This window comes from Sinocyclocheilus anshuiensis, unplaced genomic scaffold (genome assembly GCF_001515605.1).
Source record: "Sinocyclocheilus anshuiensis isolate Anshui unplaced genomic scaffold, SAMN03320099.WGS_v1.1 scaffold782, whole genome shotgun sequence".
Taxonomy (NCBI): Eukaryota; Metazoa; Chordata; class Actinopteri; order Cypriniformes; family Cyprinidae; genus Sinocyclocheilus; species Sinocyclocheilus anshuiensis.
The window spans coordinates 1485790-1499261 of NW_015546111.1; the positions used below are offsets into that span (position 1 = coordinate 1485790).

A 13472-nucleotide genomic window follows, 5' to 3' on the forward strand; every position below is an offset into this window, starting at 1 on the left:
TCAGCGTTCAAGCTGCGCGTCGCGTTTAGTTACGACAGTCAAGATGATGAAACTCTCTTCAAGAGCCCACAATTACTGAGATTTAAAACTGTTAAAAGAAAAGGCTCAAACTATCGCACAGATTTAATAAACTATGCATCAATATTATCTCTTTCCTTTGTGCTTTGAACTTCTCTATGCGGAGCTGCGTGCTGTGACTCCGTGTTGCTTCAAGCGCATCATTCTGCACACGGGATGCGCATAACCGCTTGATTATTTTCCAAAATCGTTCAGCCCTAGTTTAGGCCTAGTCTTTTTTATATATGTATCATTTTGTCTAGTGAATGCAAGTCATAAGTCATTTTTGTATAAAAATGGATGGCACAATTGTTCGTTATTCACAGATGGGCACTGACTCAAACATGACCAAAGCTTATTACTGAACGACAAAACATGAAAAAAATAACAAAACAAGAAAGTACACTGTGTCATCCTATCCGATTTGGGCCAGTGAAACCTCATCTAGGATGTCTGTTTAATATCTAGGAGGCTCGTTTTAAATCTGGCTTAAGTTCAAACCTTGAAAGGAGGTCTACGGCTGAAAACGCTCTAAAGTGTGAAATGACTGAGGGCAAGCTGCTCTTGACATTTTCCAGTGTCCGAATGGAAAAATAGAAATAAAAGCAGCACATGGCTAATCTGCATAAGATAAAGTGAGGGCTCCCTTGGCAGGAGAGGCTGCTGGACGGGCGCTGTGATTGGCCATGGGGGATGGGGTGGACACCATAAGACTTACAGACCGACTGAAGGCAGGACGGCATTCAGCCACTGCAGTAGGCATAACTCTGTCTGAGATCAAATAAAACAATTATAGCAGAAACTTCATAGGCTACATCTAAATGATTCGATTAAGCAAATATAATTAATAACCAAGAACTTCTGTACAAAATCTGAAAGACCTACATTAATGTTTGGAGTTAGTAAGTTTTTTTAATTAATACTTTTATTCAGCAAGGACGCATTAAATTTATCAAAAGTGACTAAGTAAAAAAATCTAAATGCTGCTCTTTTGAACTTTTTATTAACAGAATCCTGAGATCAATTGTATCACAGTTTACACAAAAATATGAAGCCACACAATGGTTCTGAAGGACCATGTGACACTGACGACTGGAGTAATGATGCTGAAAATTCAGTTTTGTCACAGGAATATATGACATTTTAAAATAGATATTTTAAATTGCAACAATATTTTACAGATATTACTGTTTCTACTGAATTTGATTAAATAAAAGCAGCCTCTCTATGAACAAAAACATTTAACTGACTCTAAACTTTTGAACGGTGGTGTATGATCTGAGTTTTAGTTAGTGGGGTTGCTTACGTCACATGGTTTGAAAACCAATCAACACATTTTAATGACGATACCTGACATATGTGGGCGCATATACAGAAGATATGGAAATTCTGAGGACCAAACCATCAAACAATATTGCAGATATTCACTCCCTGTAAATTCACAGATCATTCTTCACTTTGACAAGAACTTCCCTAATAAACAGACATTTTCCAAGAAAAAAAAAAAAAAAGAGCAATCCCATAGAGATCCTAATCGTGTTAACAACAAAAAAAAACAAAAAAAAGTCAGGAAACCGGGAGGATTGAGATTCTGGTATAAAAACTATTTTTCACAGGTTCTCGTTTCACAATGTCGTATATATGGCTAGTTATTAATAAAGACATTTTTAAAACAAGAATAAATAAGAATAAACCAAATCTAAAAAAAAAAAACATCCAGGCAAAAAGAAAAACTTGCAAACCACAGCGTTTCAATCCCCTTATCAGATGCACAGCGACAAAACTGAAGCATGTGTAGCCTCAACCTAGTATGAGAAACGAAGTTAACTGTGGTAAACAGATGTTGTTCAACCTTGAAATTGCACTTAAAAGTGTTTGGACAACATATGCAAGATAAACAAACATGATAGGCACCACATGAACAAGCAATTAGCATGCAGTGGATGACCAGACAGGAAACAGTGCACATCATCATACTGTAAACAACTGGCATAAATTAAGGAGCATTCAAAAAGATTTTCTCTCTCAATATCCAACAGGCTAGAGAAATAAGACTCAGAGTATTCAAGTGTCTTCAATAACCGAAACTTCAAAAACAGACTAAAGATTCCCAGTCGCCGAGTGACATGAAACCAGAAAACTTCCAATCACAAATGTTGCTGTTATTGACATCCTTTGAATAAAATCTTGGTCTAACACACCATCACAACAGATATGAGCAATAGGATCTGCAAAAATGTGCATTTTTAGTTACCATTTATATCTTTTCTCCTATACAATAAATATTCTTGACATGATGACTGACATGCATCCTTTTTATAAATGCATTTATTTGCATTTTATGTGAATATTTTATACATATATATACACACACTCCTACTTCCCAGTATGTAGTATTAAATGCATTGCACCACATTAAATTCATATACAATGCACCAGTGAAAGAGTGAGGGAGGTAAGCAACATTAACTAATCATAATCAGCAACTGTTTCAGTGTTACATAATATGCAATTATAAATGGCCAAGAGCACAGGATGCAGAGCCAATCAGATCTCAGCGAGCATGTCAACCCAAGACCAACTGTCTCCTGCCTTTGACAGGAGGATTTTACCTCCACAATTCAAATCCCACTGCAAACCAATCTGCACTTACTCAAATCACTGGGCTTGTGTTTACAAACTGCTCGCATCCAGACCGACAATCAGCTGAGTCCACGCTTTCAAAATTAAGCTTTTCCTCATCAAATCTGCTAGTAACGTCCATTTAAAGTGTATTGAAATACATTATAGCCCAAAATAACGATGACTAGCATATGTTTCTCTACTACAAAAGTGTGACAGTCACGTTATCGGTTTACACAAGACGGGTTTTTCCACATGAAATATCCGCTTCTATTACGTTAATCACTCTCTTAATCAACATCAGAACTGACAAACAACACACCAACCGGCTAAATATTGCATATTAGATAAATATACAGAACAATAAAGCATATAAAACACAGAAAGGCCTATAAGGGAAAAGCTAAATGCGTTTAAGCCTTCTTGGTGGAGAAGCAGCCTGAGCTAAATACGCATTTTCAATCGGAGATCTACCTTCAATTCGAGCAATAATAGGCAACAGCTTTCAGCTCACAACCCAAGTCCAGCCACGAAGCTTGTGGCCTTTCGAAAGTTTCGTTATTTTAACTACATATAAACAATAAAATTATGAGCAGCTATGGAAAACCAAGGAGGCAGCCATTTTATAGAGTCTCTTGCTCAGACAATAGCAAGCACAGTGCGTTTCAACCACTCGTATGACTTGAGCAAAGCGAGAGAGGAGCAGTTTTTAAAGGCAATAGGGTTGGAATTTTACCTGGTTTCTACCCAAGGGCTGCCCGGTACTTCCAGGACTCATGGGTGGCGGGTGATGGGTCCTTTGTTGCCAACCCGGATGGCCCCCACCATACTGCCCGCTGCTGCTGCCCATATCTGCTGGTCCCTTAGCACCGTCCTGACTGTTGTACTCGCTCGGTGGGTAACTCGGGTAGCTCCGGGCACCGCTCGGTGAGGTGAGGAGCTGGTTGAGAGTCGGGGTGGATGTTGGCTGCGGGTTTCCCATGTTATACCGCTGATTGCTGTAAGATGCAGCCGCTGCTGGCTGCTGCTGCTGCTTGGCTGACTGCCCCCCTACCGCCTGAGCTTGAGGAGCGCTGCGCGGAGAGTTCATGCCGTAGCCCTGGCCGGGGTACGGGCTTCGGTTCCCGAACGGACTGTAGCTGTTGTACTGGTGGTTCGGGAAGCCGTGATCATTGGAGTTGGGCTGATAGGGGTCCATCATGGTGCTAGACAGCGCTCCTGGCCCCGCTGCAGCTGCCATGCCAGGGCTTTGTTGTCCGCCATGTTGATGAAAAGGGGCCCGGCTGTAGTGCTGTACGTAGCTATAGGAAGCTGGCTGAAACCCGGGCGCATGATGGTGTACCATCCCGGGGTGGTTGTTCCCCTCCGGTCCGGTGGTATCATTTTGATTATCGTTCACCCTCGACGGATTCCCGTTGCCGTTCTTCATCTCCGACTCCCCTCCTCCCCCAGCATTTCCCACATCGGCCCGGTCCTGCAGTTCCCCGCGAGCCGGAGATCCGCTCTCTAGTCCCGGCTCCTTATTTTCCTGCTGCTTCTCCCCCGGTACCGACTCCTCCTTTGGGTCTCGATCCGGTTTTTTCAGCTCGGAAGGCGGGCTGGTGTTGAGAGAGGTAGAGCTGGCGACCTGAGCGGCCATGATCCCCCCCCCTCTCCCTCTCCCTCTCGGCGAGTCGGTCACAATCAAACGCGAAACATTGAACGTAAATACAATAGTTTTACAACAATTTACCCGTGTCCCGACTCATCCCCACTCCTTACGCCGGACCGAATCCGGACTCCATCGTCGGCTCCGTTTTTTAGACTCTCTCGCACCGAGTTCCCTTGAAATGAAATTTAACCGACACGGAATTTGAGGGGGTTCTGTTGCAGAAGTAGACTACAGACGAGGAACGGATCACACCAGCACGAGGCTCACTTAGATACAGCCATTTTACCGAGGTGCGCTGAGACCAGTAAAACATGGCTCGGATTCTTCGGAGTGCGGAATGGATTTAGAGAAGGGGGGCTGTGTAGAGGGGAGTGTTAAATTGACGTTGCATAACGGCAGGGTTAAAAACTGCTCCTCGAACAGATTTTGGTGGGAAAATTGTGGCTGTAGTGAACTAAATGAAACCATATAGCCAGACATTACAATTGCATTAGTTGCATGCAATCTCTCCCTGAAGTAAGCTTGTCTTACTGGTTTTGCAGATGTACTTCCTATAAAATACCAAAGTCTGCACACACACACACCCCTAATTTACTTTCAACCCTAAAATGGACTGATAGAAAAACGGATAGACAATATATTGTACATAAATATAAATGATACATTCTGTGTTTTGTGTGTTGTAAGCCCATGCCTGGTGTTGAAGAGGTTGATTTTTGACTTGCCTGGTTAAATAAATGTTAATGAATGAATCTAAAATCCCAACAGCTTATTTGTTAACTGATGTTTTAGGGCAGTACGGTAAAAAAAAAAAAAAACTATGTAAAATGTCTATCATACCATGCATTTGACTATATACTGTACATGTGGATAGATACAGTCAAATACATTTCTTATAATATCTTATAGCTTATATATTAAACTTAAAACGAAGGAGAAATGTTTCTCATATCTTTTCAGGTTGTCAAAAGCTGTGCATTTGGTATTTTGGTACAAATTCATCTGTCACTCGGTAGAAGCTGGCCTATATAGGCATATGCCAACATCATCGAAACTATGCAAGGTAAAATGAAATACAATACAGGAGACATTAAATACAGATTATGCGTGACTGTGGGAGTTTAATCATTTTAAAATAGCAAATTTTACCTTTTAGCCAAAGTTATGTTAATACATTTCATATAGTAGGGCCCGTACATGCATTTATCAATACATTGCATTATCATTTTATATGAAAAACAATTTTGGCGTGGTGTTGGGTCAGTCAAACCGGTTGAGAAACACTGTTTTAGGGGGTTGTGCTGATTGAAATGCGTTAGGAAAGTAAGAGAAGGGAGGGTTGGTGGTGGGTTGAGCTAGTCTGCAAGCAGGAAGTGAAAATGAAAAACGAGAGGAAGGGAGAGAGCACGAGTAAAAAAGAAAATCAGATAAACCACACAACGTAGTTGAAAGGCAGAATACATTATCAAAACAAAAAAAGCCCATCTATTTATACTGTGGTTCAGTTTGGAATCTAAAAAGAGATAGAGAAAGGATCTCTGGGGGAAAATATCTTTTTAGGAGAATAACACACCGTCTCGTTCTCTGCTCTCCCCACACCACCCCACCCCACCCCACCCCCTCTCTCCCTGCCTGCCTCTCACTGAGCTGAAGCTTTGCTGCTTGCAGAAGCAGCACAACTCTGCTTTGGTATCTCAGTATGGGGGATGGGCAGAGCAGGGCAGCACACCACACAACCTTAATGCAATGCAGAGCCGCTAGCATTGCTGGCCAGCTCTAGCTGTGTCCTGCGAAGTAGCGAGATCCTCTCTGTCACCTTTTAACAGCATATTGAATCTGGGAAATGTTTTTCTCCCCAGTGAAATGTATATACATTCCGTCTTAAAGCAAAGAAGTTTGAAATAAAATAATTGATGGGAGCTGTGATATAGTGTTTCATATCTTTGATTTTGAGATCTAACAGCTCTTTATTCAATAAATATAATTTGAAACCTTTGTCAGTCAAAATGGTAGTGATATTTTCTGTATTTTATAGATATAGAGTATAATACAAATCAAATAATATAAATTATGATGTTATTTTATACATCAAATTAGCAGAGATGTATTGTAAAGACTAAATTATCAGAGCTCTTCGTATATAGGCCAAAAATGAATTTGAATTTTTAATTTGATGTCATTCTGTTATTTTATTCCTCTTTTTTAAGGGAGGAAACTGCTCAGCAGAGCCCTTCATTCAATCAGAGTTTCATTCAATCCCTTGTTCTCAGACACACCCCCACATGGGAATCCATAAAGTAGCTAGAGCAGACACAAGGAAGTTGGTCCTCAGCCAGCAGGTTGCTGGGTAGCCGTCACACACACAAAATTACTCTGAAGTGTGCTAGGGAAGGAAGTACCACTCCAGAGAGCCATAGGAAACCATATCTGGGGCATTATCGTGTGTTCGGCACACACTCATGACATTCATAACAATAAAAAATATATGTGTTCATGGTGAATTCATTTGCATGAGAAAAACTCCAACTCTGGCTTAAAGTTTCAAAATGTACAAAAAAAAAATATTATAAAAAAACATATAACTATATAAAACTAATATATTTTAGTGTTTGTGTGTGTGTGTGTGTGTGTATATATATATATATATATATATATATATATATATATATATATTACACATATTTACAAACACATTGCATTACTTTTCGAGTTTTGAGGGAAAATTCCAAGGATTTCATGTGGCCTACAATGTATATACAATTTCTGAAGTTAATTCAATATTATTTTATACATTTGCACATACAGATCAGCAAATTGCACTATTTTTTTTATTTTTTATTTTTGTTCTAAATTTTACAACAATTTGGGTCGCTGTCAACTTTATTTATTTGAATTTCTTTTGTCAACAAAATTCAAAGATCATGAAATCGTAGGACCAAATAGAAGGAAATTTAGGAAAATAACTGAATAAAGAAAACAATTTAATATATTTCCAATACAGCAACACTATTTTTTAGTTTAATAGTCACACACACCCTAGTTCCTGTGACACTGAAAATATATAAACTTAATTTATCACCCTAAATGATGTCTAGAGCAAATATAGTGTCAAGCTTGCACATACTCAGACCCTGTAAAGCAGAAACAGATTTCACATTGCCAACTCCATTCCCTGTCTGCCTCCTGTTTTTACCCTGCGGATTCGTCCAAAATATGGACTGGACTTTGAACTGACATAAATGACGCTTTTTGCACTTGAGGTTCTAACGACATCGTGTATTAACAAAGTCCTGTGTGTGTACTAATTACAAGAATATTATAATCTTCACATTCTTTTTCAGCTATCTTTAAAAGTATATCGCAGCATATATAGTCATATTTAAATGATACCAAGTCATCTGACTGACACAAGCGTTTTTAGAGCGCAATATGTTAATATAACGTAATCCATCCCGCGTTTTCCACAATCCTCAAACCGAGTGCGCTAAGAGGCGAAGCACTACCTTCTGGTTCCCGGAATACTTCCGTGGCTCGCACAAGTATGTGTTAAGGTGACTGTTGTGGAGAATTATTCCTGAAAGATGCTGTGGCACTTTCATGCATAAACTTAAATTACTAGATCATATTTAACTGATATTAGGAAGAAAAACATGACCAAAAAGACAAGTTCAACAAACACCGAGCACTATCTAATATAGTTGTCACGTCTCCCTCTCGTGTACAATGCATTCCTGTGTTCTTCCGCGGGTGAGAAAGCCTTTTCAAGGTCCAGACTACACATGATGGGAAAGGTGTTCCGGCTCGATCAAGATTCTCTGCCACAAGTTAGCAAAATACGCGCCATGTATCACGAGAGCGGATGGGAAAACCTATGTACACGAATAAACAAAATCAGAACATTTATATTATTTTACTAGTGTGTACCAAATGATAAAAACCAGCAGCGTTAATTGATTTCCGAACAAATTGTTGACCATTTCACACATGTAAGCACGCCGATAACTGGTTAGACAGTTTAGTGTGTGTAATCTGTCTTAAACTGTTTTTAATTCGGTCACAAAATTAAAATTCAGGCGACTGCAGTTTATCAAAATTCAACGATAAACGAGAAAAAGCTGACTACTATATTGTGTGCGCATGTAGCCGTTACGACAGTGACCTCTAGTGGTGACACTCTCCACTGCACTCACACACTGATCTATAAGCTGCTCATAGAAGGAAGTTCATCAATTTATTAACGCATCAAATCTTTCAAACTCAAACACTAAGATGTAGGTCTACAACACCCAGAACAATTATTCTCAGTTTCCTTCTATCACTGCAACTCAAGCTGAAATAATGGAGTTTAGTTTTTTTCTGTGGACAAAAAGTATTTTGCTTAGATACATATGTACATACAGAAACAAAATAAGCTTTATAGTGTATTATTTACCTTGTGAAGTCACATCTGATAAAACGAATCATCTAATTATTGCTTGTGTAGAAAACATTTTGCAACATGAATCTAAAACCACTCTTTAAATGTTTAAGACAATAATTTAATTATTGTTAGTGTAAAATGTCAATTTAAAAACATTTGAACTGTTCTGTGAATGTAAATTCAATGTGGGGAACAAAAAACCTTTATTTATTTTATTTGCTGATTTGTTGAATTTCAACGTCAATGTGTTTGAGTGTGTGAAATAAGACCTCTGGAAATTGCTTCTTTTAGTTTTTCTTTTTTTAATCAATATAAAAACGGTTACAAGTCCATAACTTCATCCTTCACAGTTTTCCCAGTGGCCTCCATGTATTTCTCCTGTACACTGAGAGTTCTGAGATAAATGGTTAAGGACAGAAATTAATAGAATTGTGTTAAAATAACGACAGCAAAACAAAAACAAAACAGAAAACTATACAGTATGATAAGGATACGTGCTGAACTGGAAGTCTGCTCCAACAGCAGCAGACATCATGGCCTGCAGATTCCTCTCCTCCAGGTCTCCAAAGCAGTAGCCATTAGCTTTGTCCACAGTTCTCAGAACTTGCATCATGCTTTCCTTGTCCTGTAGAGAGAGAACAATGGTCAAAAAACAATGTCACAAATCCACATGCATCTCATTATAATTACAAAAGTGAGCACTAACCTGTATGTTAAGAGGTACAAAAGACACCAAGCTGTAGTCCTGGATCACTTCAGCCAACTTCACATTCAGGTGGTGAAACTTTTTGAAGAAAGGGTCTGAGGAGAGATGCTCCACCAAATACGACAAGTCCAGAACCTCAGTGTAGAAGTCTAGATTGAATGCTTATATATATAAAAAAAGAGTTGGTATTAAATTAAAGTAATCCACAAATCAGACTTTCTGCATCAGTCTGGATTATATTATCTTACCAAGTTTGCCATACTGCTCAATGAGGTCCATTTTTGAGAGCACATTGACATGTGGCAATTCAACATGCAGCATGGTGGACAGGGAAGTACACAGTACAGAGATGAACTTGGCCGGATCAGCACAGTAATGGGAATCCACCAGATGTACTGCAGTTAGCTGCCAATATCAGATGAAATCAGACAGGAAATACATCTTAATAAATCCGACAGAAGTACAAGAAAAGTTCCCACCGACCACTTACCCGGAAATTCCACTTTGACAGCTGTGCAAATATATTCTTCACCGAATTATGGTGAGTGTAAAGTTCCACCTGACCTGGGCAGTCAAAAAGGAAGTAGTAGCCGTGGTGGTGCTTCAGCTTGTTCTCTAACCAGTCCATATTTGCCTCTAAGTATTCCATAGAGTAGATAAGGCCGCCATTGGGGCCAAGTTTTAGACCGTCCATCACATCATCCAGAGTGACGAGCTCGGATATGTCCACAGCACATGGATAGGGCAGCCCTTCGTTGGCAGGATCCAGGTTTACAATGACCACCTTGCGCCCGAGGTGGCTGAGGAACTCTTGCATGCCCCGGCAGTAAGTGGTTTTACCTGAGCCAGGTGGACCAATCACAATCTGGCCAAATTGTAGAGCTGGTTTTGAAGGATTTGATGACGTCATGTTGAAGCAGGTTCACCACTATGCAAATGAAGAAACTAGGCTACATCTAAAGGAGAAAAGAAAAGAAAATATTAATTTTTCAAGTTAAAAGACTTGAGCATGTTCTTATGTTATACGTTGCATGAATGTATGGGAAAAAACAATCACTGAACAACATGACCATTTGTTACCCCCGGGTTTAGTGCAGATTCTGTGAAATAATGACCTCCATGGAAAAATACACAAATGACTTGCATGCAAGAGTTTTGTGTTTTTATTGCTTTTATTTTGTATGTATGTTTTAATGTAAAGTGTTAAATTGTTGTATTTCTTTTAATGCTGCTAAGTGGATTGCTCTAACAGAATTTCGTTGTATAAACATTTGCAATGACAATAAAAACCTGACCTAACATGGTGTGATAACAAAATTTGTCTTTAAGAGAGATTGAAGAATAAAAAGGAGCTGTGATTTCATAATTAATTTAATTTTCGAATATTGGTAATCGTTTTTTATCATTATCCTTAAATGTAAATACTAAACAGATCCTGTAGAATTGCGCGGTCTGGGAATAAGTCTGTACAGGCACCTGTGAACAAACTAATTCAGACAGATAAACCAAAATAAACTAGAATTAATGTATATGGAAAACGACATGTATCTGATATCGTAAAACAAACATTCATACGACAAAACACATATACACAAACCTTTGAAAGTCAGTGAATTATTTCGCTGCCACATGACGACACAAACGTGATGAAAACCGGATGTTGAGGATTACAAAATAGAAGTGACTTTGCGCCTTTTCTTAGCGAATAAAGACGTTTTACGAAACCGTACTTCATCAATCGGACGAAACTCACGTCGGTTTTACGAAGAAAATGTATTATTTGAAGGACAAAATGCCTTATGCCACTAAGCATCTCCGAGCACTGTGTACACGGAGACGTAATTCAAATAACAGGTTACTATAATAATTTAGACGAAATTTTTAATTATATAACACTATATTCACTGCATACATAATTAGAAAGTTAGAATTAGAAAATCACTTTCAGATTTCCTCATTTACTCTTACAATGTGTGCTGTCAATCAAAAGGCCAACACTCATTATTATCCATCTTTATTTTACAATACAAAACATCTAAAAATCAAATATGAATGTACTGTGAGAGAACAGCAAATATCTAAAGTAAGACGCCATCGTTATCAATATGCAATATTCAAATGAGTCTCAGATTTTTCTTCATAACCATGAGGATGATAATCTGCTGCAAAAAATCTGGTTCAACTAATCAGGACCCAGTATGTATCTAATCACATAGAATACAAACTAAAACACAAGCACTCACATCAAATACATCCAGTATATTTACAGTAACCAAATCTGGACATTATATTCACTCATTCAAGAGTATCCAAAATATATGCTTTTTGAAGATTAAGTTCTGGCATTGAGCACTTGCTTTGAAGGACAACACTGTACACAGTTTGATGGGATACAAAAGCTATCCACCTGAGAATAGTCATACAGAAAACTGGGCAAGCTGAAGCAAGATTCTTTCATTGTCCAAAAGGAAATTCTGTATTAATAAATTCATGCTGGTTCTGATCCTACAGATGAAACTCTTTCGAAGAGTCCAGCACAAAACAGGTAACTTTGGTAAACGCTGAGGCGAGAACTACTCATCCAGGCCCTCATCCTCTTCTTCCTCCTTCTTTGCGTCAACCTCGGTTGTGTCGGAGAACTCATGAAGGAGCACATACTCTCTGCTGCTGAAGCCAAACTTCAGCACGTCCTTCTCTTTGAGCTCGTAGTAGCGCTGAGGTTCTATACGCTGATTGTTCAGGTAGGTTCCATTTCCAGAACCCAGATCGATGATATATGGCTTCACTCTCCTGCCCGTAGTGCCATCAGCCCGTGTGAACTCCACTAATCTGGAGGTGATAAAAGTCAGATACTAAAGTTAAATCATTATGCGAGGGAATTAACACTTGAATTCAATAATATCTCTTTACATTTTTTAAAGTTGCAATGTAGCAAAAATAGCGACTAATCTTTTCTTCCGTACTGTGATGTACATTGAATTTCATATTATGGAAAAAAAATACTATGGAAGTCAATTGATTGGTTGCCAACATTCCTCAAAATATCTTCTTTCTTCAGGTTTGGAATGACATGAGGGAGAATAAATAATGACAGAATTATAATTTTTGGGTGAACTATCTCTTTAACCATTTATTCAATATCTTTTATTGTTGTTCTGACCTGTACTGAAAAACAGCATGCTGTTTGGAACAAGAAGGGTGGTCAATAGGAATGTCTGCAATCTTCCTCTGTCTTCCAAGTAGATACGCACTCTGTCTGTGGATGTACATGACTGGAAGGGGCTCGTCATTCTTAAAGGGATATAAACGCCATCTTCGTTTAGGTATTCGGGCCTCGGGAGGCTCATTATACTTGATCACCTCCCCCCTGAATGTATTGGTATCTTCCACCAAGGCACCTGATAGTTCAAAGTTGGGCTTTTCCTTCTCCACTGCAGGTGCAGAATCATCAGCCTGTTTACTGCCGAACTCATGTGCCTCATCACCACTGCCACTCTGAGCCTCTTGTCTGAGACGATTCTCCCGCCGCAGTTCATTATGCCGCTCCCTCTCAGCCTGATGTTGCTGTTGTAGGTGGGCATCCCGTTCTCTTCCCCTATTCCTGTCCTGGTCTCTGTCTTGCTCTCTTTGCCTTAGCCGCTCTCCCTCCCTTTTCATCCTGCGATCATCTGAATTATCCCTTCTCTCACGATGCCTATGACTTTCGGATCCTCTGTGATCATCTTGCTCCTGTAATGCAAACAAAACCTCCTTAGTTAAAACCTCTACTTAGAACACCTTTTTAGTTGCTCTCAATAATAATAATCATAATAATGATTACATTTTTAAAATTATTACACCATAATAAATGTAATATAAAATGCCTTAAAATTAAATATATTCTAAAATAATTTAAAATGTGAAAATATATACATAAATGAAATGAAACATTTTACATATATTTAAAAATATAACATATTTCTTAAACAAAAACATGCATGTGTGTGTATTTATATATACATAATAAATACACACAG

General features: G+C 38.8%; 3 protein-coding genes across 5 annotated transcripts in view; all 3 read right to left on the reverse strand.

Annotated features, from left to right (window-relative positions):
- Positions 1 to 4641, reverse strand: part of arid1aa (AT-rich interaction domain 1Aa) — a 27080-nt gene extending 22439 nt beyond the window's left edge. For both annotated transcript variants that reach the window (XM_016502522.1, XM_016502521.1), the window contains exon 1: positions 3416 to 4641. In XM_016502522.1, the coding sequence (XP_016358008.1) occupies positions 3416 to 4318 (903 nt within the window). In that variant the 5' untranslated portion in view covers positions 4319 to 4641. The remainder of the gene's footprint in view (positions 1 to 3415) is intronic.
- A 4403-nt stretch (positions 4642 to 9044) lies between these two features.
- LOC107700685 (GPN-loop GTPase 2) lies at positions 9045 to 11142 on the reverse strand. Of its 2 annotated transcripts, none has more exons than XM_016502423.1 (6): positions 11054 to 11142; positions 9947 to 10412; positions 9705 to 9861; positions 9457 to 9551; positions 9245 to 9375; positions 9045 to 9144 (listed from the first exon to the last, which is right to left on the reverse strand). In XM_016502423.1, exons 2-6 carry the CDS (start codon positions 10364 to 10366, stop codon positions 9072 to 9074), a joined length of 876 nt encoding a protein of 291 aa, XP_016357909.1. In that variant the 5' UTR covers positions 10367 to 10412; positions 11054 to 11142; the 3' UTR covers positions 9045 to 9071. The 2 variants fall into 2 exon arrangements, with proteins under 2 accessions (XP_016357909.1, XP_016357908.1); XM_016502422.1 differs by having other exon boundaries at positions 9457 to 9617.
- Positions 11143 to 11334: 192 nt separating this feature from the next.
- LOC107700737 (smad nuclear-interacting protein 1-like) overlaps positions 11335 to 13472 on the reverse strand; it is a 3383-nt gene continuing 1245 nt past the window's right edge. Inside the window, exons 3-4 of the mRNA XM_016502523.1 lie at positions 12617 to 13185; positions 11335 to 12285 (exon numbers count right to left, since the gene is read on the reverse strand). Coding sequence (XP_016358009.1) covers positions 12030 to 12285; positions 12617 to 13185 — 825 coding nt within the window. The 3' untranslated portion in view covers positions 11335 to 12029. The remainder of the gene's footprint in view (positions 12286 to 12616; positions 13186 to 13472) is intronic.